The 23,012-nt window shown below is 37.6% G+C and overlaps 4 protein-coding genes and 1 pseudogene across 4 annotated transcripts; 4 read left to right on the forward strand and 1 right to left on the reverse strand.

Annotated features, from left to right (window-relative positions):
* The first annotated feature begins 1,896 nt into the window (after positions 1–1,896).
* Positions 1,897–6,754, forward strand: LOC120341398 (symplekin-like). The gene has a single exon (XM_039409896.2). The coding sequence runs from the start codon at positions 1,953–1,955 to the stop codon at positions 5,805–5,807; it is 3,855 nt and encodes a 1,284-aa protein (XP_039265830.2). The 5' UTR covers positions 1,897–1,952; the 3' UTR covers positions 5,808–6,754.
* A 48-nt stretch (positions 6,755–6,802) lies between these two features.
* On the forward strand, positions 6,803–13,522 carry LOC120341399 (uncharacterized; annotated as a pseudogene).
* On the forward strand, positions 13,420–15,167 carry LOC144431983 (uncharacterized). The gene has a single exon (XM_078119936.1). It carries the CDS (start codon positions 13,565–13,567, stop codon positions 14,207–14,209), a length of 645 nt encoding a protein of 214 aa, XP_077976062.1. The 5' UTR covers positions 13,420–13,564; the 3' UTR covers positions 14,210–15,167.
* A 496-nt stretch (positions 15,168–15,663) lies between these two features.
* On the reverse strand, positions 15,664–18,465 carry LOC120341401 (spartin-like). The gene has a single exon (XM_039409898.2). The coding sequence runs from the start codon at positions 18,280–18,282 to the stop codon at positions 16,756–16,758; it is 1,527 nt and encodes a 508-aa protein (XP_039265832.2). The 5' UTR covers positions 18,283–18,465; the 3' UTR covers positions 15,664–16,755.
* Positions 18,466–19,716: 1,251 nt separating this feature from the next.
* Positions 19,717–20,869, forward strand: LOC144432033 (uncharacterized). The gene is made up of 4 exons (XM_078120044.1): positions 19,717–20,036; positions 20,159–20,321; positions 20,463–20,650; positions 20,739–20,869. The coding sequence occupies exons 1-4, from the start codon at positions 19,895–19,897 to the stop codon at positions 20,867–20,869; spliced, it is 624 nt and encodes a 207-aa protein (XP_077976170.1). The 5' UTR covers positions 19,717–19,894.
* Positions 20,870–23,012: the final 2,143 nt, after the last annotated feature.

The raw sequence follows: 23,012 nt of genomic DNA on the forward strand, positions 1-23,012 counted from the left end.
GCTTTCAAAGCTTTGTTTAGGCTGCAAACACCATCGAGATGTCATCCACAAAAAATCTGCATATCGATAAATAAATTAATGGACATAAACGAGGAAAAGTCAAGAATGAAAAGAGCAGACCAAACCAATCAAGAACTTGAAATGAAAAATTGAAAATTTTTATCTGAATCATTTAAATTTTTAGACCAATATATCACATTTTTTTTTTATATCAAACTCATATGAATCTAACACAATTAGAAAACTTTAGTTGCTTGTTTTGATCATAAATCATGTACGGAGACCAGTTGACCTAGTTACAACCGCGAGATGTCAGACGTCAGCAATTTATTTTCTTCGTTCGAGTGTTGCCAGATTTTATGATCATTAATACATCAATATATATTTTTAAAACACATCTTGTACGAATAAAACAAAAAATGTTATTTCCAAGTGTGAAATTATTGTTAATAAAGGAATTTTGATTTAAAAAAAGTAATGCATGCGCTCTATTATCCACCGTATCTGCATTGATTTCAAATATTTGAGTGATTGTGGCAAAGGTTTATGTAGGTCGTAGAATGCAGTCGGTTTCAGTTCGGTCGGCGCCATTTTTTTTTCATAATTGAGGCGTTTATAAAAATATCTGAATTTCAATTGCCTATTATTTATTTATCGTTATTTAAAGGTATTTATTATTTTATTTATTCTTCAAAAATTGATCAATCCACACCAAGGAACTATAAAAAAAAATTTTTACGGAAATTATGAATTAATGTGGAATATTTTTCCCTCAAAAGTCAGATAGTGTATCTAGAATTAGATTTATTGCTGGAAATGACTTGTGTGTTATAGAAACAGAATTAGTATCACATTTGTTCATGAATTGTCCATTTGTAAAACAATACCGTAGGCCTAGGTATATGATTACCGTATGCAGGTAGGCTATGTTTCCTGATTATCGTGAAAATAACTGGCAGAAACAATTTAATTGATTATGAAACTTGTGTATTATTACATTTGAGTCCCCCTTATCATGCACATTTATTGAATGTAAAAAAAATGATATTATTTTGTTTAACGATAACGAACTCACTAACGCTAGCGATCTCTCACATATCGGGATCGTTACGCCGAGTAAAACAGCTTGCTCGATTTCGATTGATTGTCTGTGCGTCTTGGATGACAGTTAGTACTGTAGTATACCTCGGATGGCCTTATTACATTACTGTGGCATCGTAGTGCAGTAGTGAGTGATATTTTTTTGGCGGATTTTGCGGAATAAACACTGTAACTGCTTAAATAACGCCAAACAGTAGTACCATGCTCAATTATTATTTTTAAGATTAGTTATGCGAATAGTCAGCTGATAGTTTACATAGACTTCGGAAGTGAAATATATAACATATATTTTTGACATATTGTTTTGTTGAAATTTGTAGTTATGTATGTATGGTTATTACAGTAGGGCACACTTTCCAAATTCCAAGAATGTCCCGTTGGTTCAATAAAATAAACACTTCTATGTGTCTCAGAAACGAGGGGCATCGTGCTCAACGGCAGATGCATCTTATTGGGCCATGCTTGTCTCGATAATAATCTACATTATTCCTGGCCGTCACATGATCTAAATTCCCATTATTTGCTAAAAACTCTAAAATGTCATGGTGAAAAAAAAATTTTCTTTTAGTAAATCGGATTATATTTTCCTGAGGAACTCAATGATGACGTTTTCTAGCTACTTCGTAGTTTTTTGTGCAGCTTCATTTTACTATATTTTCACCTATTATTAGAGGTGACAATGTCCAGACGTCCTTTCCCTTGTTTATGGGATTCTTTGGGACGAGACAATGTCTCTCAATCTGTAAGGTGTGCTGTACTGTATAATGATACTAATCAAACCATTCACATTTCAGATCCGTTACCTAACATCCATATATTTGACCTAATATTAATTTATTCCCATCACCAATATGGGGAAACCCAAAAAAACTGGTACAAAATCGCAAAGGTCATCAAATTCCAAAGACCAAGATGATGAGTCAGCATCTTCTCATCAGTCAACATCAGAAAGAGTAATTGATCTGTTAAATCAGGCTTCTATGGCCTCAACGGACCCTGACAAAGTTAACAAACTCAAACAAGTTCAGGAATTAATTGTGAATAAAGAACCAGCATTACTGGATAGTTTTACTGATGAAGTTCTAGCATTCCAAGCTGATAGGTCGCATGACGTTAGAAAATTTGTTGTCGGATTCATGGAAGAGGCGTGCAAAAAAGATAATGAACTTCTCATGAAAGTAATGGCGAATTTAAATTTATTACTCGCTGATACCAATGCGAATGTCACTAAAAAACTCATTCAGTCTATGACACAGTTATTTAGAATTGTGATCTATTGGTTAACAAAGGGTAGTTTCATCTCTGACAGTCATAAAGCTTGTTGGAAAGTGACATGCAATATTCGAGATCATATTTACGAATTACTGGATTCTGTCAATGACGGAGTCCGAACCCAAACTGTCAAATTCGTTGAAAAAGTGATCTTGATTTTGTCAGAGATACAGCGAGGATCAGAGGTACCTAAGAAAACAGAACCTGCGTCTTCTATTGATGAGATTCCATTAAACCACGCATTACTAAAACGGGATGAACTAAAAGCAGACGGAGAAAAAGCTCTTCAGAAATTGTTGGGTTTTATTGCTAATCCTGCTATATCGAGCGTTAATCTTATGGCAGCCATGGGAACCTTATCAGCCATCGCAAAGCAAAGACCACAATTTATGGGAACGGTAGTACAAGCATTTGAAGCATTACATGCAAATTTACCACCAACACTGGCAAAAACTCAAGTCGCGAGCGTGAGAAAACATTTGAAAATGCAACTAATGAACATGTTACGGCTTTTTTCATCAACACAATATCATCCACAAATTACCAATCTACTTTATGACTTGGGTACGACATCATCTGAGATAGCAAAAAATATGCCGAAATTGTCACAACGCCAAAGTGCCGGTAGCTCGCGAAAACGTAGCCCGGATGAAGATAAAGGAGAGGGGAGTGGAAATAAAAAAATGAAAAAAGAGGTGAACGAATATGATGATGATGTTGAAATAGGACCTTCTACGAGCTCAGCACCTGCCCCTGTCCCATCAGAACCTGTGGTCAATCAACACAGTGTTGCTATTGATATCACAGCTAAACAGTTAGTCCCTTTATTATCACCAGAAAATGTCGCTAATTTAGTATTATTGAGCATGGTTATGTTGCCCGATAAAATGCCAGACGCGTTTCAAGCTTCATACACCCCTATTGAATCCGCGGGCACAGAGGATCAGATCAGTCATTTAGCGAGATTACTTTCTATACAAATGACAGCCATGGGTGTCGGATCTGGAGTGCAAAAAGCTGCTGAAATGGCGGCGGAAGAAGACGCAAAAAAGAGAGAAAAGAAGTTAGAAGAAGAAGGAAAACAGAAATTACAAATTCAAACTGTTATAGGAGGAACAACAAAACCAACACCAGTTCAAGAAGACACTGCTCAAGATAAATCGAAGAAAAATATCGAAGCAATGATATCATCTCAGACAGTCGTACCGAACCGTGGTTTGCCTCGCAGAATCCAGGGTTTTCGATTAGAAAGTATCACTACCCCTCTCGATTTAGACACAAAAGATAAAATCATCAAAAATGCAGTTTTGAGAGTCTTGAGATCAGAACAAGCTGCTAACGCTGCTGGAGTTCATGCCCAATGGTCAAAAATTTTAACCAGTCTTGTGGCACAGTTTGGTGGAGATCTTCATAGAGCTTTAGCAATGTTTATTTTAGAAGATATTAGGAATCGTTCTTCCCTTGCATTTGCATGGTTGTATGAAGAATTCAATATATATTTAGAAAACAGTCGTGGCTCGAATGACAAATCTGCACAAGAAAATTACGATGCCTGTCTGACAGGACTTTTACAAGGATTCAGAGAAAAACCAGAAACACGAGACAGTCTTTTCAATAAATTGGTAATGCAGGCACCTTTGTTAACTGATGGGGCGATAAAACAAGTCCGTTTGTATTGCGAAGATGAAAAAAGATCACAATCGGGAATTAAACTTGTTAAGGACTTATTGCATTACAGAATAACGAGAAAAATGCAGTTTCTTCGTTTATTACTTGATCTTTGCGTCAGTAAAAATGAAAGTACCCAAACCGAAGCTGTTGAATGTATAAAATCAATTTTCCTACAAATTGAATTACAGGATTTCATCCGAACATATGCTGTCACTCATCTTGAATATTTATCAAACTCCGCACCACCTTTGACCCTAGTCCCAGAGGGAACACCGGTAGATGCTAAATCAACATGGACGGAAACCCAAATGAAACAATGCATGACGTTATTTCTCGCTTTGCTACCGTTGGATCATAATTTAATCGAAACACTTGCCGAAGTTTATGTAAAAACAAGCGCAGATGTGAAACGAGTTGTCTTACGAATCCTTGATAAACCTGTGAGCCAAATGGGAATGGAATCGCCACAATTATTGCGCCTCGTTGAAGGATGTCCAAAAGGTGCGGAGACTCTTGTTACTAGAATGTTGCATATACTTACAGACAAGACCCACCCAACTGTAGAACTGGTGCAGCGTGTCACAGACTTGTATGCAAAACGCGTCCCTGATGTACGTTTCCTTATACCAGTCTTGAACGGTCTCGAAAAGAATGAAGTTTTAAAAGCTCTTCCGAAGCTTGTTCGATTGAATCCTCCGGTGGTGAAAGGAGTATTTAATCGATTGCTTGGAGTCAATAGAGGACAACAATCCGAACCATCTGTGAGTTCTCTGTCACCTGTGGAGTTACTGATCGCACTTCATAATATGGATTCAAATACTGCTGATGTGAAAAGTGTAATAAAAGCTACAAGTTTATGTTTTGCTGAAAAAGCAGTTTACACATCGGAAGTTTTGGTTACTGTTATCAACCACTTGGTGGAGCAAGCAGAAATTCCGACTCTGTTAATGAGAACGGTAATTCAGTCCTTGATCACTTATCCACGTTTATCAGGTTTTGTTATGAATGTTCTTCAAAGATTAATTTTAAAAAAGGTTTGGGAACAAGAAAAAGTATGGGATGGATTCATAAGATGTTGTCAGCGTATGAAACCCCAGTCGTTTCAAGTGTTACTACAGCTTCCTTCCGTGCAATTATCTTCTGTTTTCGATTCCGCGCCGGAATTACGGGAACCTATGTTGCAATACGTAGAACGCTTTACTCCGCAACAAAAACTTCACGTCAATAAAGACGTGCTGGCGTTGTTAGAACGGAAACCAACTCGAATTGAACTGGAAAAAGCTGTAACTTTGACTATTCAACAACAAACTGCGGAACTTGCTCTCACCGTTGCTGAACAGCAAGCCAGAGAAGAACAACAAAAGATGGCCGAAGAATATGATAGAATCCAGAAAGAAAAAGAACAGAGTGAAGCTAAAACAAAACTAATCGATGAACAGGTAAAAAAGGCGGCAAAAATGCTTCAAGAACAAGAGGAAAGAACGAAAGCACTCGAGCTGTTCCAAAAACGTGGATTCACCAACGTTAAAATGGAAACGAACGAAGAAAATGTTGCTCGAGGAGGATTTCCCACTGCAGCTCCGGGTCCGTCTCAAGTTGTTGCACCAGGGATTAGCTCGACACCAATGTCCAGTGAACAACAACAACCACAGCAAATGAAATTGACAATGTCTACTGATGCAGAAGTTCCACAGGGGAACAGAGATCGGCAGCGTAGCGGTACTCCTACGTTAGATGAAGCACCAGAGCCAACCATTACTTGAACTCAATTTTATATTTACTATAATTAGCTTTATTTTTGCTCTTTATGCTCAACCGCCAGATTTTGACTCGCCAGATATGAAATTTGTAAACATTACAGACACGTCAGACTCGCTTGTTTTAGGGGTATTCATGATAAAATTATTTAGGTGATATCATGGTCACTAGGTTTTTGTGGATTAATATTGTATTTTGACATTAAAGAATTTTGTTTTTGTCAACTACCATCTGTTAGCTCCAGAACTTTGTATTCCAACTGATTTTCGAACCCAACGCTATGGATGCCGATTTAGGAAAGAAAAGTGTGCTTCTTTTCTGGAATATTTACAGTTAAATTTAACAGTGTTTAATTTATAACAATTGAGAATGTCTGCTATTGAATATCAGCAAAACATTTCATTTTTTCAATTCTTTGTTTAACATTTTTAATCGTGTGATTCAGCTATCCATGTTCATGGCTTATTTGTGTCTGTACCATGCTCTGCATAATCTGTTTTAATTAATCTTTCCTGCGTCTACAAATGGTTCAAGAAATTATTTCAGTGACAAATTTCAATTCAAATCACATTGAATGAATGACATTTTCAACCATGATTCCAATTCTTACGATGTCCATATTTGAGAATTCTTATAACTTTTTCAATTTACGAATGTTCAAAATTTAAATCTTAATTTTTTAAATATTTATTCCAAAAAAACTACAGTATGTTTTGTTAGTAAAATTATTACTGTATGCTTTATTAAGTTAAATTTCGACGATGTGATTTTGCTGCATAATACATCCATTTAGAATATCAATATGGCATACCAGTAATTCTGAAGTGTTGAACTTTATAGATAAGAATTTACAGATGCTTTACTTCACATACCCTTGTGTTTCATTTAACCAAAAGATTCCTTAATCTGACTTGCCAATTTTCTAATGTTCCCTTTTCCCTTTTTTTTCAGACAGTGATATAATTATTACATATTAGATAGATTACAGTTTGGCCTAAAAATGGCCGCCCCTCGTGCCATGAGAGACAATGATACTGCTTTATGGCTTCATAATAAGCTGGGTTCCGCTGAGGAACTCTGGGTTTCGTCAAGTATTGGAGGAATTATAAAGACTGACACAATTGACAATATATTCCGCTGTTTTTCTGTCTTATCGACAACAGTAAAAATGAAACTTTTATTGGGAATATTACATCTTCCTCGGAGAAGTCTAGAAGAGATGAAACATACTATTGATGGGCTAGTGGAACTCGCTTTAGACGACGGCGACCAGTGGGTAAAACTCGTTGCCAACGTGGTAAAAACTTACCCAATGAGGTGTAAGTTGAGTCTTGATTTAAGCTCAAATCAAATCGCGGAAAATGTCATTCACCAGTTGGAAGAAAAAGTTCGGGATTCTGATGTTTTTGCAACTTTGCCTTTAGAGTGTCAATACGTTAATAAAAATGCACTTCAAAATTTGGTCGGTAATCAACCCCCTCCGCAGAGACATTTTGCGCTTAAAAGAAAGCCGAAGTCCGCTGCATTGAGAGTGGACTTGATGCAGAAGTCAACTAATGCGTCAAGTCAAGTTAAAAAGGGTGTATCGAACAAAATGGTTCCTGTAAAACATAGAGACATGACAAGAAAGCTTTCGGATGCAAGTCCTATGAGGGGAATACCAAAAACACCGGCTGGTGCACATCGAGCTGAAGGATTCAGGACGCAGTCGACTCCAGGCTCTCACATGACACCTGGTGGGGCTGGCAGAACAGCGTCGAGATTTTCATCAAGAGCAGAGCGAGGAACAAAATTGCTGGATATTTCTGAGCAACCTCTCGGAATTCGAGAACAGAAAAGACGAAAGAAGCAACAGCAGGAAGATGACAGTTCACAGCAGACTCAGCCTGAAGAAAAAATGGACGAAACACCGGAGTATGCCGCTGGTCTCGTCCCTCCAACAATGGCACAATCTACTGCACCCGAGGAAGAGCCATCGGTTCCAACAGATGCAAATGATGACACAGATGAGGCAGATGAAGATCAACAAGAAGAAATGGAGGATGAAGATGAATACTCTGCTCATTATAGCCCTGCAGAATCACCAACCAACAAAATGCCGGTTAATTATAGTTCTATTGACCAAGAAGAAATGCCTGCCCCGCCTTCAGCCCCACCCCCTGAACCAACTAAGAAAAATCCGCCAATTGAAAAACGTCCTTCGATTGAAGATTATCCTGTATATGCAATGCCTGCAACACCTTCGCCGTATTTTAAACCGACGCCAACTCCAGCTCATATTATTACTTCTCCTTCACATTCTAAACCGGCTTTATCAAGTCCGAACACCCCATCTTCTCACACCTCATCATCTAGCACTTCATCTAGCAGTCCTTCCCCCGCTCGCAGAACGCAAGAGCAACCAACAAATATTCCGAGTCCAGTAAGGGTTATGCAAAGCCCACAAATCACACAGAATAAGCAAATCAGTCCTGTGCACTCTCAACCCCAGCAGACAAATTTATCACTTCCAAAAAACACTCAAAACTTTCCTCAAGTACCAAGGTTCTATTCCCCACCTGTACAAAACCAGCCAAGATTACATACCCCTTCTCAGCCCCAGATTTCACAACAACAGCAGCAGCAAGTCTCAATACAACAACCAACAACGGTGCTACATGGTTACCCTGCAGGAATTTATCGTACTCAAGTACCGGTGCGACCTGGAATGCCTTATATTGTATCTCCTAATATGGTGCAACGTAGCGTACAAATCCCTGCACAAACTATAAGATTCGCTCCTTCCGCAAACGAAGGACAAATTCGAAGTTCAATTCCCGGCTTACAAACAGCTGTTTCGAGTAACCTACAACACCAGTTACAATTACAGCAGCATGCTCAACAGCAGGCTGCTGCAGCAGCAGCTCAGCAAGCTGCACAGCAAGCCCAACAACAGCAGCAACAGAAAAAGACTTTGACACTTACACATGAGCAGTGGTACCAAGCACAAGAAATGTTCCGAAACGCTAACAGACTAACTAGACAAGAGAAGTCGATTATATTAGGTTTTATGGCGGGGTCAAGGGACAACCCCAACCCAGATAAGGGTGATGTGGTGCAAATTACTCTCTCTGAGCATGAGCAAACTGTACAGAACCCTGTTGGTGGAAGCTTGATTCCTGTTGTGGTTGAAACTTATTTTGAAATGAATTATAGGACTGGTACCACTGCTAAAAAACAAAGATTAAAACAAGTAGTGGCTCGGTAGTATTTTACATATAAAATAAAATTATTGCAATTCTTACAAAAGTGTTTAAATGTAGTTGTCTTCTTGTCATATCGTTGAAGCAAAGGTCTGTGTGAAAGTTTGATGACTTTTCTCTGCAGTTTCGAATTTGGAGAATAGATATTCTGATCAATGGAATAGCTCACTTAAAATTATAACAGAAAGAATAGTATTCAAAGATAAATCTGTATGGCTTTTCGAATAATTGTCAACGAGTTTTAAATTTATAGCATTGGAAAGCCTCATTAAGTCCTTTCAGCTAGCCCTGCTGGAATATACAGGAAATTTGAAAATACGACAAACATCATATCCCGACCACCCTGAGTTATTAGTTGTAATAATTTTGCCAGACTTTCACAAGCTAATTTTCTTACGGAAAAATCCCTGGGAGCGCATAAACATTGGCCATTGTGGCCTTTGATTTGTTTAGTACGAAACCTAATAACTATTGAATGAATAGTTATATATTTCACTGCCATTTCATGTTACTGTAACTTACGAAAGTCTGTCATTATTGGTGCAAAACAACGGTATGTAAAAGATTACCCAGGGCAGTGGGGTTCAACCTTTATTCTCTTGTCGATAGAAATCTTAGGCCCACAAACCTTTATTAAGATTTTCGAGTTTCGTAAAAATGTTAATATAAACAATACAGTAAAAGTGTCAATGACCAAACTAATCTTCTTGTTTATTTAATAATAGCTTGTCAAGTTGAACTTCCATCCTTGGTTCTCCAGCCATACATGTTTCTTCAGGCCTACTGTAGGCCCAACAGAAACTCCAGACTCATTTTAAAAATCCTGACTGATTTAAAAAATCCTCAAGCCCACTTGGACCACCTTGAAAAAACACTGACTTAGGCATATAAAAGTGGAATATTGCGCCAATTTGAATCTTTATACTGAGTAAAGATTATTATAGACTTTGTTTCAATGAAACTTAAAAGCAATGTTATCTGCAGAAGATTCATTTCAAAATATCTGTGCTTTTTTGGTAAAATTAGCCATTTTTGCAGTTTATCTCTGACAGAAATACCAAATGGATAAAATGCTTGAGACACAATTCATGATGTTATTATAATGATCTATGAATTTTATTGTGAATCATGATTTTTTCACCCAATCTCAAATGCCTGGACAAAATTTTTGGACATTTAAACACATCAACAACCCTTACTATTGTGCATTCTATGGGAAGTTTTTTATTTTATTTGATTTTGTTATTTCTTTATCATATTTCGATTCTGCCATACTTATTTTTTAGAATTTTTTTATATAAAAGTTCGGGATTCTGATGTTTTTGCAACTTTGCCTTTAGAGTGTCAATATGTTAATAAAAATGCGCTTCAAAATTTGGTCGGAAACAACCGCCACCGCAGAGACATTTTGCGCTTAAAAGAAAGCCAAAGTCCGCTGCATTGAGAGTGGACTTGATGCAGAAATCAACTAACGCGTCAAGTCAAGTTAAAAAGGGTGTATCGAACAAAATGGTTCCTGTAAAACATAGAGACATGACAAGAAAGCTTTCGGATGCAAGTCCTATGAGGGGAATACCAAAAACACCGGCTGGTGCACATCGAGCTGAAGGATTCAGGACGCAGTCGACTCCAGGCTCTCACATGACACCTGGTGGGGCTAGCAGAACAGCGTCGAGATTTTCATCAAGAGCAGAGCGAGGAACAAAATTGCTGGATATTTCTGAGCAACCTCTCGGAATTCGAGAACAGAAAAGACGAAAGAAGCAACAGCAGGAAGATGACAGTTCACAGCAGACTCAGCTTGAAGAAAAAATGGATGAAACACCGGAGTATGCTGCTGGTCTCGTCCCTCCGACAATGGCACAGTCTACTGCACCCGAGGAAGAGCCCCCGGTTCCAACAGATACAAATGATGACACAGATGAGGCAGATGAAGATCAACAAGAAGAAATGGAGGATGAAGATGAATACTCTGCTCATTATAGCCCTGCAGAATCACCAACCAACAAAATGCCGGTTAATTATAGTTCTATTGACCAAGAAGAAATGCCTGCCCCGCCTTCAGCCCCACTCCCTGAACCGACTAAGAAAAATCCGCCGATTGAAAAACGTCCTTCGATTGAAGATTATCCTGTATATGCAATGCCTGCAACACCTTCGCCGTATTTTAAACCGACGCAAACTCCAGCTCATATTATTACTTCTCCTTCACATTCTAAACCAGCTTTATCAAGTCCGAACACCCCATCTTCTCACACCTCATCATCTAGCACTTCATCTAGCAGTCCTTCCCCCGCTCGCAGAACGCAAGAGCAACCAACAAATATTCAGAGTCCAGTAAGGGTTATGCAAAGCCCACAAATCACACAGAATAAGCAAATCAGTCCTGTGCACTCTCAACCCCAGCAGACAAATTTATCAGTTCCAAAAAACACTCAAAACTTTCCTCAAGTACCAAGGTTCTATTCCCCACCTGTACAAAACCAGCCAAGATTACAGACCCCTTCTCAGCCCCAGATTTCACAACAACAGCAGCAGCAAGTCTCAATACAACAACCAACAACGGTGCTACATGGTTACCCTGCAGGAATTTATCGTACTCAAGTACCGGTGCGACCTGGAAAGCCTTATATTGTATCTCCTAATATGGTGCAACGTAGCGTACAAATCCCTGCGCAAACTATAAGATTCGCTCCTTCCGCAAACGCCATTCTCCAAGGACAAATTCGAAGTTCAGTTCCCGGCTTACAAACAGCTGTTTCGAGTAACCTACAACACCAGTTACAATTACAGCAGCATGCTCAACAGCAGGCTGCAGCAGCAGCAGCTCAGCAAGCTGCACAGCAAGCCCAACAGCAGCAGCAACAGAAAAAGACTTTGACACTTACAGGTGAGCAGATGTACCAAGCACAAGAAATGTTCCGAAACGCTAACAGACTAACTAGACAAGAGAAGTCCATTATATTGGGTTTTATGGCGGGGTCAAGGGAAAACCCCAACCCAGATAAGGGTGATGTGGTGCAAATTACTCTCTCTGAGCATGAGCAAACTGTACAGAACCCTGTTGGTGGAAGCTTGATTCCTGTTGTGGTTGAAACTTATTTTGAAATGAATTATAGGACTGGTACCACTGCTAAAAAACAAAGATTAAAACAAGTGGTGGCCCGGTAGTATTTTACATATAAAATAAAATTATTGCAATTCTTACAAAAGTGTTTAAATGTAGTTGTCTTCTTGTCATATCGTTGAAACAAGGGTCTGTGTGAAAGTTTGATGGCTTTTTTCTGCAGTTTCGAATTTGGAGAATAGATATTCTGATCACTGAAGACCTCACCCAAAATAGTAACAGGAAGAATAGTATTCATAGATAAATCCGTATGGCTTTTCGAATGAATGCCACCGACTTTTAAATTTATAGCATTGGGAAGCCCCATTAAGTCCTTTCAGCTGGCCCTGCTGGAATATACAGGAAATTTGAAAATACGACGAAAATCATGTCCCGACCACCCTGAGTTATTAGTTGTGATAATTTTGCCAGACATTCACAAGCTAATTTTCTTACGGAAAAATCCCTGGGAGCGCATAAATATTGGCCAATGTGGCTTTTGATTTGTTTAGTACGAAACCTAATAACTTTGTCTCATGTTTTTGTTGGATTAATAACTATTGAATGAATAGTTATATATTTCACTGCCATTTCATGTTACTGTAACTTACGAAAGTCTGTCATTATTGCTGCAAATTATGTGAAAGATTACTCAGGGCAGTGGTGTTCAACCTTTATTTTCTTGTCGATAGAAATCTTAGGCCCACAAACCTTATTAAGATTTTCGAGTTTCGTAAAAATGTTAATATAAACAATACAGTAAAAGTGTCAATGACCAAACTAATCTTCTTGTTTATTTAATAATAGCTTGTCAAGTTGAACTTCCATCCTTGGTTCTCCAGCCATACATGTTTCTTCAGGCCTACTGTAGGCCCAACAGAAACTCCAGACTCATTTTAAAAATCCTGACTGATTTAAAAAATCCTCAAGCCCACTTGGACCACCTTGAAAAAACACTGACTTAGGCATATAAAAGTGGAATATTGCGCCAATTTGAATCTTTATACTGAGTAAAGATTATTATAGACTTTGTTTCAATGAAACTTAAAAGCAATGTTATCTGCAGAAGATTCATTTCAAAATATCTGTGCTTTTTTGGTAAAATTAGCCATTTTTGCAGTTTATCTCTGTGACAGAAATACCAAATGGATAAAATGCTTGAGACACAATTCATGATGTTATTATAATGATCTATGAATTTTATTGTGAATCATGATTTTTTCACCCAATCTCAAATGCCTGGACAAAATTTTTGGACATTTAAACACATCAACAACCCTTACTATTGTGCATTCTATGGGAAGTTTTTTATTTTATTTCATTTTGTTATTTCTTTATCATATTTTGATTCTGCCATACTTATCTTTTAGAATTTTTTTATATATAACCTTTATAATTACCGGTACAAAGCATCATGAACAGTGATGACGATGAGATGGACCAAGGTTCGGAATTAGAATTAATGTCGCAAGAATGGAATAAAATTTGTCAAAATCGATTTAAAGAAGGTTTCGTTGACGGGACCACAGTCGGACAGAAGCAGTCATTACAAGAAGCGTTTAACGCCGGTTTTCATCAAGGATTTTTGTCAAATTTTCTTCTGTCAAAAATTAGAGGAATTTTGAGTGCGTTGTTAGCGTATCAAGTTTCATATGAGGGGCATCCAATAACTGACGCTACGTTACTAGAAACACACTCTCTCTTGGAAGAAATTGAATCTTTAGAAACAAATGCGGTAGCAGAAGAGTTTTTAAAAATGTCTTTGCATCAAAATAGCCAATCACAGTCTGTCCCTGATGAAATCATCCAATCGTTTTCCGCTTCAACGAGTTTACACCCATCAAACAATTCTGCTCAAACTTCAAACAAAATTGGCAATGAACCAGAACAGGCGTCAGAAATTCAAGATATTGATTTAGAAGGGGCGAAAAATTTAACTATAAAACAAGTGAATGCAATAATTCTTCAGTGCCCTCCCATCATGAAAAGTGTTAATCGTTGTAAAAATATTTTAAAAAGTTTGAATTGGACTGATGCAATGATTGATAGTTTGTTATAAGGAACACATTTATTCTGTATATTCTAGCACTGTCTGATCACTTTGATCTCCCAGTATTATACTGTACTAAGCATGACATGAAGCCTATATTATGAAAAAGGCCTAGTGCAGTACTTCCCAACCTTTGCAATTCTTGAAGTATTGTATTATCATTTCTTTGTGCGACCCACAATGAGATGTTGATATATATGATAAAAGGAACAATGTATCCCCATGCAATTTACTATTAATGCGAAACTTGAGCTTGCATATTGTATATTATCAGATCAAGTCAAGGCTTGATTGGAGACGAGCTCACACGCAACGCAGCTTTAACACTCAGCAAATTGTGCTTTTGGCTCAAAGCAATACCATGCCTCAAATGAAAGCACATTTGATGTAATCAGACAAGCTTTCCTTTTACTTTGTTAGGGTGTCAAACAAAGTTAGGGTATTAAAATAACGCATATTTACTGTCCACACAAATTCAACAAATTACTGATCTGCCTAGTCGCCTACCTGCCGTTTCCAAACTGAAAATATTAACGAGATGCAATGCATAATTATAATTGTTTCGTAATAATAATGCCACAATTTCCCGATGTAATAGAAAACTGTATGTAACATTTGGAAATACCTGCGGCTCATTTTGATTGGCTTTGCGACCCACTGGTTGGGAAGCACTGGTCTAGCGGTGAAACTTTACTGTGCAGGTATCACAAATTTCATTTACGTCCCTGGTTCAAATCCCTTGACACCACCTCCTCTGAATATTGATTGTGTATTCAAATTTAGCTTGCTACTAATCAGTTTGTCTTTTTGGCAGTTTTTAAATTGTTTTTGAGCATTGTGCATAGGCTCTTCATTCGCACTAGTATATAAACGTTTTATGACTGTATATCTTACCAGCACTTGTTGAGCAATTTTCTTTATTATCACATTTTACAAAATCATAATATAAATACTCATGGAAGCACCATATTATTATTTGAAATCAGTGTCTTGATGTGACATTCGAGCCTAACAGTGCTTGCTCATTAGAGATAAATAACGTGATCCAAAAGGGATTTATCCAGATTGATATCCTCGTAAACTAGGTATAGAGAAAATGTGTTAGTCAGACCCAGGGCTTAGAAAATTCATACTCAACTTCAAGCCATATCAAAAGTGACTCCTGATTGAGAAAATTGAGGTAGATTTGGACTCAAGCTCCCAACTATACAAACTTTTGCGTATGCGAGCTCAGCTGAGTCGGGGGCCTTTTCAGTTTTCTATTATCACCATAACGAATTTTCCACACATACCCAATTCACCACACCTCTGTTTCGGCACAATTTTTTCTTGTTCAAAATTAGTGATAAATGTATATAAATTCCCTGAGCATGACGTCACATGATCTCTATTTATGATAAACTTTGTTTGCAAAAATCTGATCAACAACCTGTAAATACCCGTTCTATTGAGCACAGTAACAATTCAATTTTTCGTCTTTTTTGTATTCAAGATGTTCAGTTCAGCAATAAACAAAGTGCAATTTTGAAGAAATTATGAGAAACAATAAATTGATAAAGACAGTACAAAGTAGCTTTCAAAGTTAGTGTGTTTTATAGGGTCAGTATATATTTATTCATATCCGTTCAACACCCATTGACATTCAGTATGTTGCCTATGCAGCTGACAAGGGACTCTGTTTGAGGAAAAATTGACCAGTTGACCACCATTCCATGCCCTTGGTAATTGCTTTATATAGCTGTTCATCATACTGGGACACAATCAGGGAACCCTGCTCTAGAACTATTTCAATGTGGTTCAAGTTCATATGGAAATATGTCCAAATTATTGACATATGTCTTGTTAGTTAGTGATGAGTCAAGCAGCAGCTTTATTGTTGGAAAACCCAACGAAATGCACCGGCGCTCAATTGTTGAATATGCAATATTTGACCAATATAATAATGTAATGTAAAGAAGAAACTGTTTATAAAGTAACATTTGTGTATATAAGTACTGTTTCTATATTAAAAGGGAACAAATATTAGTACAAATTACAAATATATTAGTGTAAATATATTTATTCTTTTGGGTAGACCTGAAAACCATGGAATAAATACGAAAATTTTTGCGAATCAGTGCTCTGCTCACTAAGCAGATTCCATATCCAATTTTGCAACAAGCAAAAAAAAATCATAAGATTGTTGAAATCAGCCATATGGCACACTATTACCCAAAGAGCTTATATCAATCTTGGAGAGATTAATTATTTTTGCCCATCTAGCCATTAGGCTTTGTCATAGAATTCCTTTGCTCGCATCACTGGATCACAATCCCCAAATTGGCCTTAAATCTTACAACCAAATGTATTTACTCCGGCACCATTAAGTCAGTAACTTCTCAGAAATGAGAGTGTATTTTGAGTGATTTTGTTCAGTCTTGCTTTTAGCAAATTCAGTTGAAAATGCCTGAAACTATGGTAACTATATATGGCTACAACTGGGCATATAGCTAATCAGATATGGTAGGAACTTTATGATTAGAGACAGATAATAATTTACTACTAGCAAATTTCTGTCAATGTTTATTAGGCTTATCATTTAACATGTTTGATTTTGTACATTTTGAATTATCTTCTTTTGCTTCTGCTGAATATTCTTTTAAAACAGCTTTTCCTGTGTCTTTTGCAGCTCTTTTTGCAATCGCTTTTAGTCCAAGATTATCGAGATTGAATGCGGTTTTGCCGACGTTAACAACTGATCCCATTGCATGGCTTGTAGCAGTACCAGCCTCCTGTCCATATTTCAGCTGGACGTTCTCTACTGTGGCAGATGAAACTGATCGTGCAATAGCTAAACCGGATTTTTCCAGTTCTGCCCAGACTGTACCGAATCCAGCCAGTCCAGCACCAGCAACTTTGATCACGCCATCCATTTTAGATTCTCCTTTTTGGTCTTTTGATGTTACCGAATCTGGTAAAACTTTTTTACTATAATCCTTAACATGTGGGGCAATTTCTTGACTTACTTTGCTTGTTATAGCACATAGACCATCGACCAAAAACCTACTGACTTTAACAGTTGCTCTTGATGCTTCATGGGTGTAATATAACCCCTTTTTAACAGTTGGGTTTACTGTAGAAGGCTCATCATTTGGTGTTATACTTTCTTTCAATTTATTTGACCCCTTTTTTATCAGATCTGTTGTAATTTCTGCTCCCTTATTGAGGCCGTAGCTCAACCATTCAGCACCCGTTTGTATACCACCAACAATTTTATCACTTATAGACGATTCCTCCGTAACATGTACAGAATCGGACAAGTTCAAAACATCTTCTCCTTCAGCGATTTCTTGTGAACGAAACAGTGCCAAATTCTGCAGGATATTCTCGAATGTTTCTACCAACCCTGGATCTATTTCACTAGATATTACTATGCCAATGGAACCAGGCGATATGCCACCAGATGTGCGATTCGGAAACACATAAGCACCATTTGACATTTTTAAGGCCGGTGTCTCACCGCTTACAAGAGGGTAAATCCAATCCGAAACTTGCACAAATGCTTGTCCAGTGCTTTCTAGGACATGGACTTTCAAGAACGTAGGATAAGAGGGTGGGGTCGTCCCTACTTCTTGATCCGCAGATACGAAAAATATCTGGACACCGCTTGGGATGGCAAGTAGTTCCAAAGCACCAGACATGTCATACATTTCCTCCGCTGCGACAGATAATGATTTATGACCTTCTGGTAATGCTGAAGAATAAGTAGGAACATCCGGTGAGTTGTTATAACTATGAGCATCTGCATTAGATTCCTGAATATCATAAAGTCTTTGCTTTGTTTTTACTTGTGCTTTAAGCATATTTTCTTGTTGGCGTTTTGCAACTTCCCATTCGGCTCCAACATATTCTGGCCCAGTAATATCCACCCTTACTCCATCTTCTAAAAATTTCAAAGCCTTCATATAAATTTCAACAGCAAGGTTTGTATTTCCATTTTCATCAGCTTCCAGAGCATTCCCAACGAACGTCATAGAGTTTTGATAACATGCATTGATTTCACTTAACTTATTGTAATCTGCACTTTTACCACCAGTTGCCATCTTTATAAATAAATATTAAACACTCTTGCACATAATAAAATAATAGTTTTTCAATTAGATAGTAAATTGGGAAATAATCGTTTCGTTTCCATGTTTCGGTTTTTTAATTTAAATCCCATCCCCCCAAATATAAATATGAATAATATAATAAAAATCTAAACAAATACAAATTAATACCATTAGCATGATGTCATTAATTTAATATATTCCAATATTATGTCCACAGGAATTCAGTTTATTCACTAACTGAAAAACAGTAACTAAATCCCTCCATCCGCCCTTCCTAATTGCTATGATAAATCGGCGGGGACTCCCCTATAAACATCATAATCACGTGCACAAGCGCGTGACGATAATCGATATCCTGTTTTATGAGAGAAAGAGATTTATTGCCACAAAACAAAGTCAACATTATTATAAACATAATACAATAACGAAAATATGTCAGCGGTAATGACAGTGATTGATTATTGCGGACATGCCCAATGATAAGATTTTCGCAAAAAGCATTTTTTTATTGGGCATTGACCGGGATAAAAATGGAATAATAGGGACGAGAAATAATATCATCACAGATTCAGCATTATAGCGAGCGCATGAAGAAAAGTATCATTTCCCACCTCAATTAGTTCACGAGAAGAATACAGGAAAAAAAATTGTAATAAGCACATGAAATGGATGTTTCCCCCGATTTTGATGCTTATTTTGACAGTGTTTCTGCTGATAGTCGCTTATAAAATGGTTTACATATTTAAAACTTCTATTTTTATTAAAATATTCAACCACGTGCAATTTTAGCCCAGTGGTTTAACTATCTCTGTGGTTTAACGCTGCAATTCCTGATTATTGCACCTAAAGTAAGGCGCGTCGGAAGAAAGAATGACAATCAAGCTATTTGTTTTGAAACTGATTTTTGGAAACACAAATAAAAACTGACAAATAACACGCAACACTACGAAAACAACGCAATGTTTACAACCACGATTAAATATCTGTCTGAACGGAAGAAATATCCGAGTACCACAAATTACAATAGTTACGTCCTTGTTAACTTATTGATGATTAGCCTTTGTTACGACAATAAAAAGGAAATCAATCCCGGCGGAAAAAAAGTATTACAATAAAACATTTGTTCTCAAAGTGGGGTCCGCGGTCGCATAGGGGTCCGCGAAGCGATTCTGGGAGGACCGCGAAGCAACCGACACAGAAGCACTGCTGTGATGGTTTTCATAAGAGAGAGTGCTGAAAAAAGTTTTGATATTTTTTGTAAAAAATAAACAGTTCTCTACAAGAAGTAAAACATGATTTAGGGCCCATTCACACCAACGCAGTGCGTTGCGTTATATTTTGACGCAGATGCAACGCAATGCGCTGAACTTGTTCACACTGCGTTGCGTTGACGCATGTCAAAAGGTCAAAAGGCCCGTATTTTGGATCAGGAACTTGATAGGCATTGTGTTTAAGAGCAGAGTAGGTAAGACAGCTGTTGTTTGGATATAAATTTGAGACGTTTTGGCGATTGTATAATGCCGTTGTATATCAATGATAGTTATTATTTTCAAAACAATGAAAAATGTACAATGATTTTTATACAGATTGATTAGATATCGGTATGGCAGGTATGGACTTAGAACATCTCATAGTTGAGGTCAGAGAAAGGAAGTGTCTTTACGCTGTAAAAGAAGCAGCCTACGGGGATACAATTAAAAAGGGAAAGGCGTGGGAAGAGGTCGCAGAGGCGTTGGGAAGAAGTGGTAAGAAAATGAGTATGAGCCTAGAATAGTTATCTGTTACTATATTGCATCTAAAACCAATTAGGAAGAAATTAAGTAAATGCAAGATAACAGAATAAACTTCAAAGTTAATTGCTTTTCAGTGACAGATTGTAAGACCAGATGGAGATCTACAAAGGATAGGTATAGGAAAGAGAAAAGAAGGGAATCAGAGGCTACGAGGAGTGGGGCAGCAGCAGGGGGATATAGAGCATGGAAGTTCATGGAGGTGCTAAAGTTCCTAGACGAGCACGTCGACTTTCGAACGTAAGTATTATTTGCTTTCGTAACAAACGCAATAATATTTCTAATCCCTACCCCACAGTATCAACGGTCGCAAATGACTGACTGACTACTCCAGATCTCGGAACCCCAAACTATGACCATGTAACTTACTCTTTTCCAAAGAACGTCTTCAAATATTGACGAGGATGTCACTCTTGTGGTGCTCCAAGATGGAAATAATGTCCAAATGAGTGGTGAAGCTGACAACTTACCTAATATGAACACCAGTTGCACTACATCAGCATCTGATAAAGATGCACTTACAAAAGCGACTGATCTTGACGAAACTATCATGAGTCTTGTCAACAAAGGTATTTAATTCTAAAACCTTTCCATGAGGCATATTTGTGTCACACAAATGATTTCCAATCTAATAATCATACCTTTATTTACATACAGAGAGTGATGATGCTGAAAAATTTGCATTGAGCCTCGTAGATACTCTACGCAGGCTACCAGTACAACGTTTGCAACTTGCGAAAATTAAAATTCATGAGCTTCTGTACAACATCGAATTTGGGGAAATATAATTTACTTGGAACACATTGTTTTCAATTATTGATTATATGGTAATCCTGAAGTATGTGAACGAAGATGGCAGACACCGAACTTAGTATGTCTACCAGGTTAGGTTTAGGCAAAATTTTCAGGTACAAATACTAAGGGAGTCGCTTGTCTAGTCCCCGAACTAAAATAAGGAAAATTGGAATAAATTATGGCCTAAACCTAACCTGGTAAACATACCAGGTTCAGGTGTCCATCTTGGTTCACATCCTTAGGGAGTACCAAATATACTAGCATATCAGATTTGTAATACCTCTGCAGTTCAGTAATCATCTATAAAATTGTTAAAAGATCAGCAATGGTGCCATTGCCAGGGCACAGCACCTTCCCCTGCAAAGTAGTTGGCAAAGGTGTTGCGAACAGATTGTGCGCTCTGTGTTGCACGGCCACCACTCCCGGGTATGTCATGCAGCAGTTGAGTGGACACTGTAATATTATCGTCAACTGGTGCAGCCCCAGCAACATCTCTTCTCAAAAAATTGTGTAGGCAGCATGTTGCCTTTATGACAGAGTCGATATTGCTGGGCTTCAATGGTATTGGTCTGTGATAGACTCTCCACTGATTAGCTAAGATGCCAAATGTGCTCTCTACCATTCTTCTTGCCCGCGATAGGCGATAATTAAAGATTCTTTTCTCCTGCGAGAGACCATTGCCAGGAAATGGTCTCATCAGATTTTCTTTCAAGGGAAAGGCTTCATCCCCAATGAATACGAACGGAACAGTAGGTCCATCCGTTACTGGCAATGGCCTGAAAATAAATTTGCCCTATTTAGCCAGAAATACAAAATGAGGTTTAGGTAGGAGGTTTTTCTGCATAAACATGCTTCATTTTTATGGGTTATTACTAAGTTGTTAAAATAATAAGCCTTTATTACTTAGGTGTAAAGAAAAATCATAGCCTGTTTCGTTATAGAAAAAAACATCAGCAGTCATTTTCAAGTCTAGGTGGACTACTAGCTTAAATAACCCACCTTGGTGAGGGTAGACTCAAGGTTCCATTCTGCAGGCGACGGCCAAAACATGAGTTCGCAAATATTCCCCCATCGCTTGCTCTGCCATAGGCGCCAATGTCCACCGCAAGAAATTTATAACTGAAAAATATGAATTTCATTGAATTCTTGATGGCACTGTTTGGAATAAATGCCCATGTATAATCCACATAATATTGGGAAATAATTGGTTTCTAATTTATTTAGCCATTCATAGAAAGCAACCACAAGTGGTAAGTTACAAAAATTGTTTACCTATGAATACAAATTAGTGTGATACAAAATCAGGTTTAATATTTACCATGCATCAACGATAGCCAGGAGCACAATGCTATGCGTTTTTTTGTAATTGTAATACAACGATCCAGCATTGCTAGGACATTTAACAACAACATGCTTTCCATCAATAGCGCCCAAACAGTTTGGAAATTGCCATTTTTTGTGAAAAACATCGGCAACCTCAGTCCATTCGGAACAACTTGATGGGAATTTGAGGAAATCCCCTCTCAATGCATCCCATATTGCAGAACATGTTTCTGAGACAATGTTGCTCACAGTTGATATGCCAAGACGATAGCTGTTAGCTATAGTTCTATAGCTATCGCCAGTAGCTAAGAATCTGAAAAAATGAAAGATAAAGTAAAGCAATTGACACATTATGTAATAATAAATAACAAAATATGCTCATGTGTGAATGAATTTATAAATAATAGTCTATCATAAAATGGAAACATATTTTTATATGCGGCCAATGGCAAACACGAGTGCACATTATTATCAGATACAAGCTGATTACTGTGATGTTTATCCCTGGATATACAAATGTTTGTATTTGCTATCTGAATAAGTGTTTCTTAACCTGTTATATCATAGACATAAACTTCTGAATAGCTCATCCATATTTTTGGTTTCACAAAGTGATATAATGAACCGCTTTTGCTAACTTATCAGCTAATGTACCTCAATGTTACTGCAATTCTCTCTTCTGGTGGTATCGGCTTCCTGAATGCTGTAGCTTGTTTACTTATAACAGGCCCAACTAAAGTTATTAAAATTTGAAAGTCTTCGACTGACATGCGGAGGTAGGTCTCAAAATAGCTTCTCCTCTCCAATCTCATC

The sequence above is a fragment of the Styela clava genome, chromosome 14 (genome assembly GCF_964204865.1).
Source record: "Styela clava chromosome 14, kaStyClav1.hap1.2, whole genome shotgun sequence".
Classification (NCBI taxonomy): domain Eukaryota; kingdom Metazoa; phylum Chordata; class Ascidiacea; order Stolidobranchia; family Styelidae; genus Styela; species Styela clava.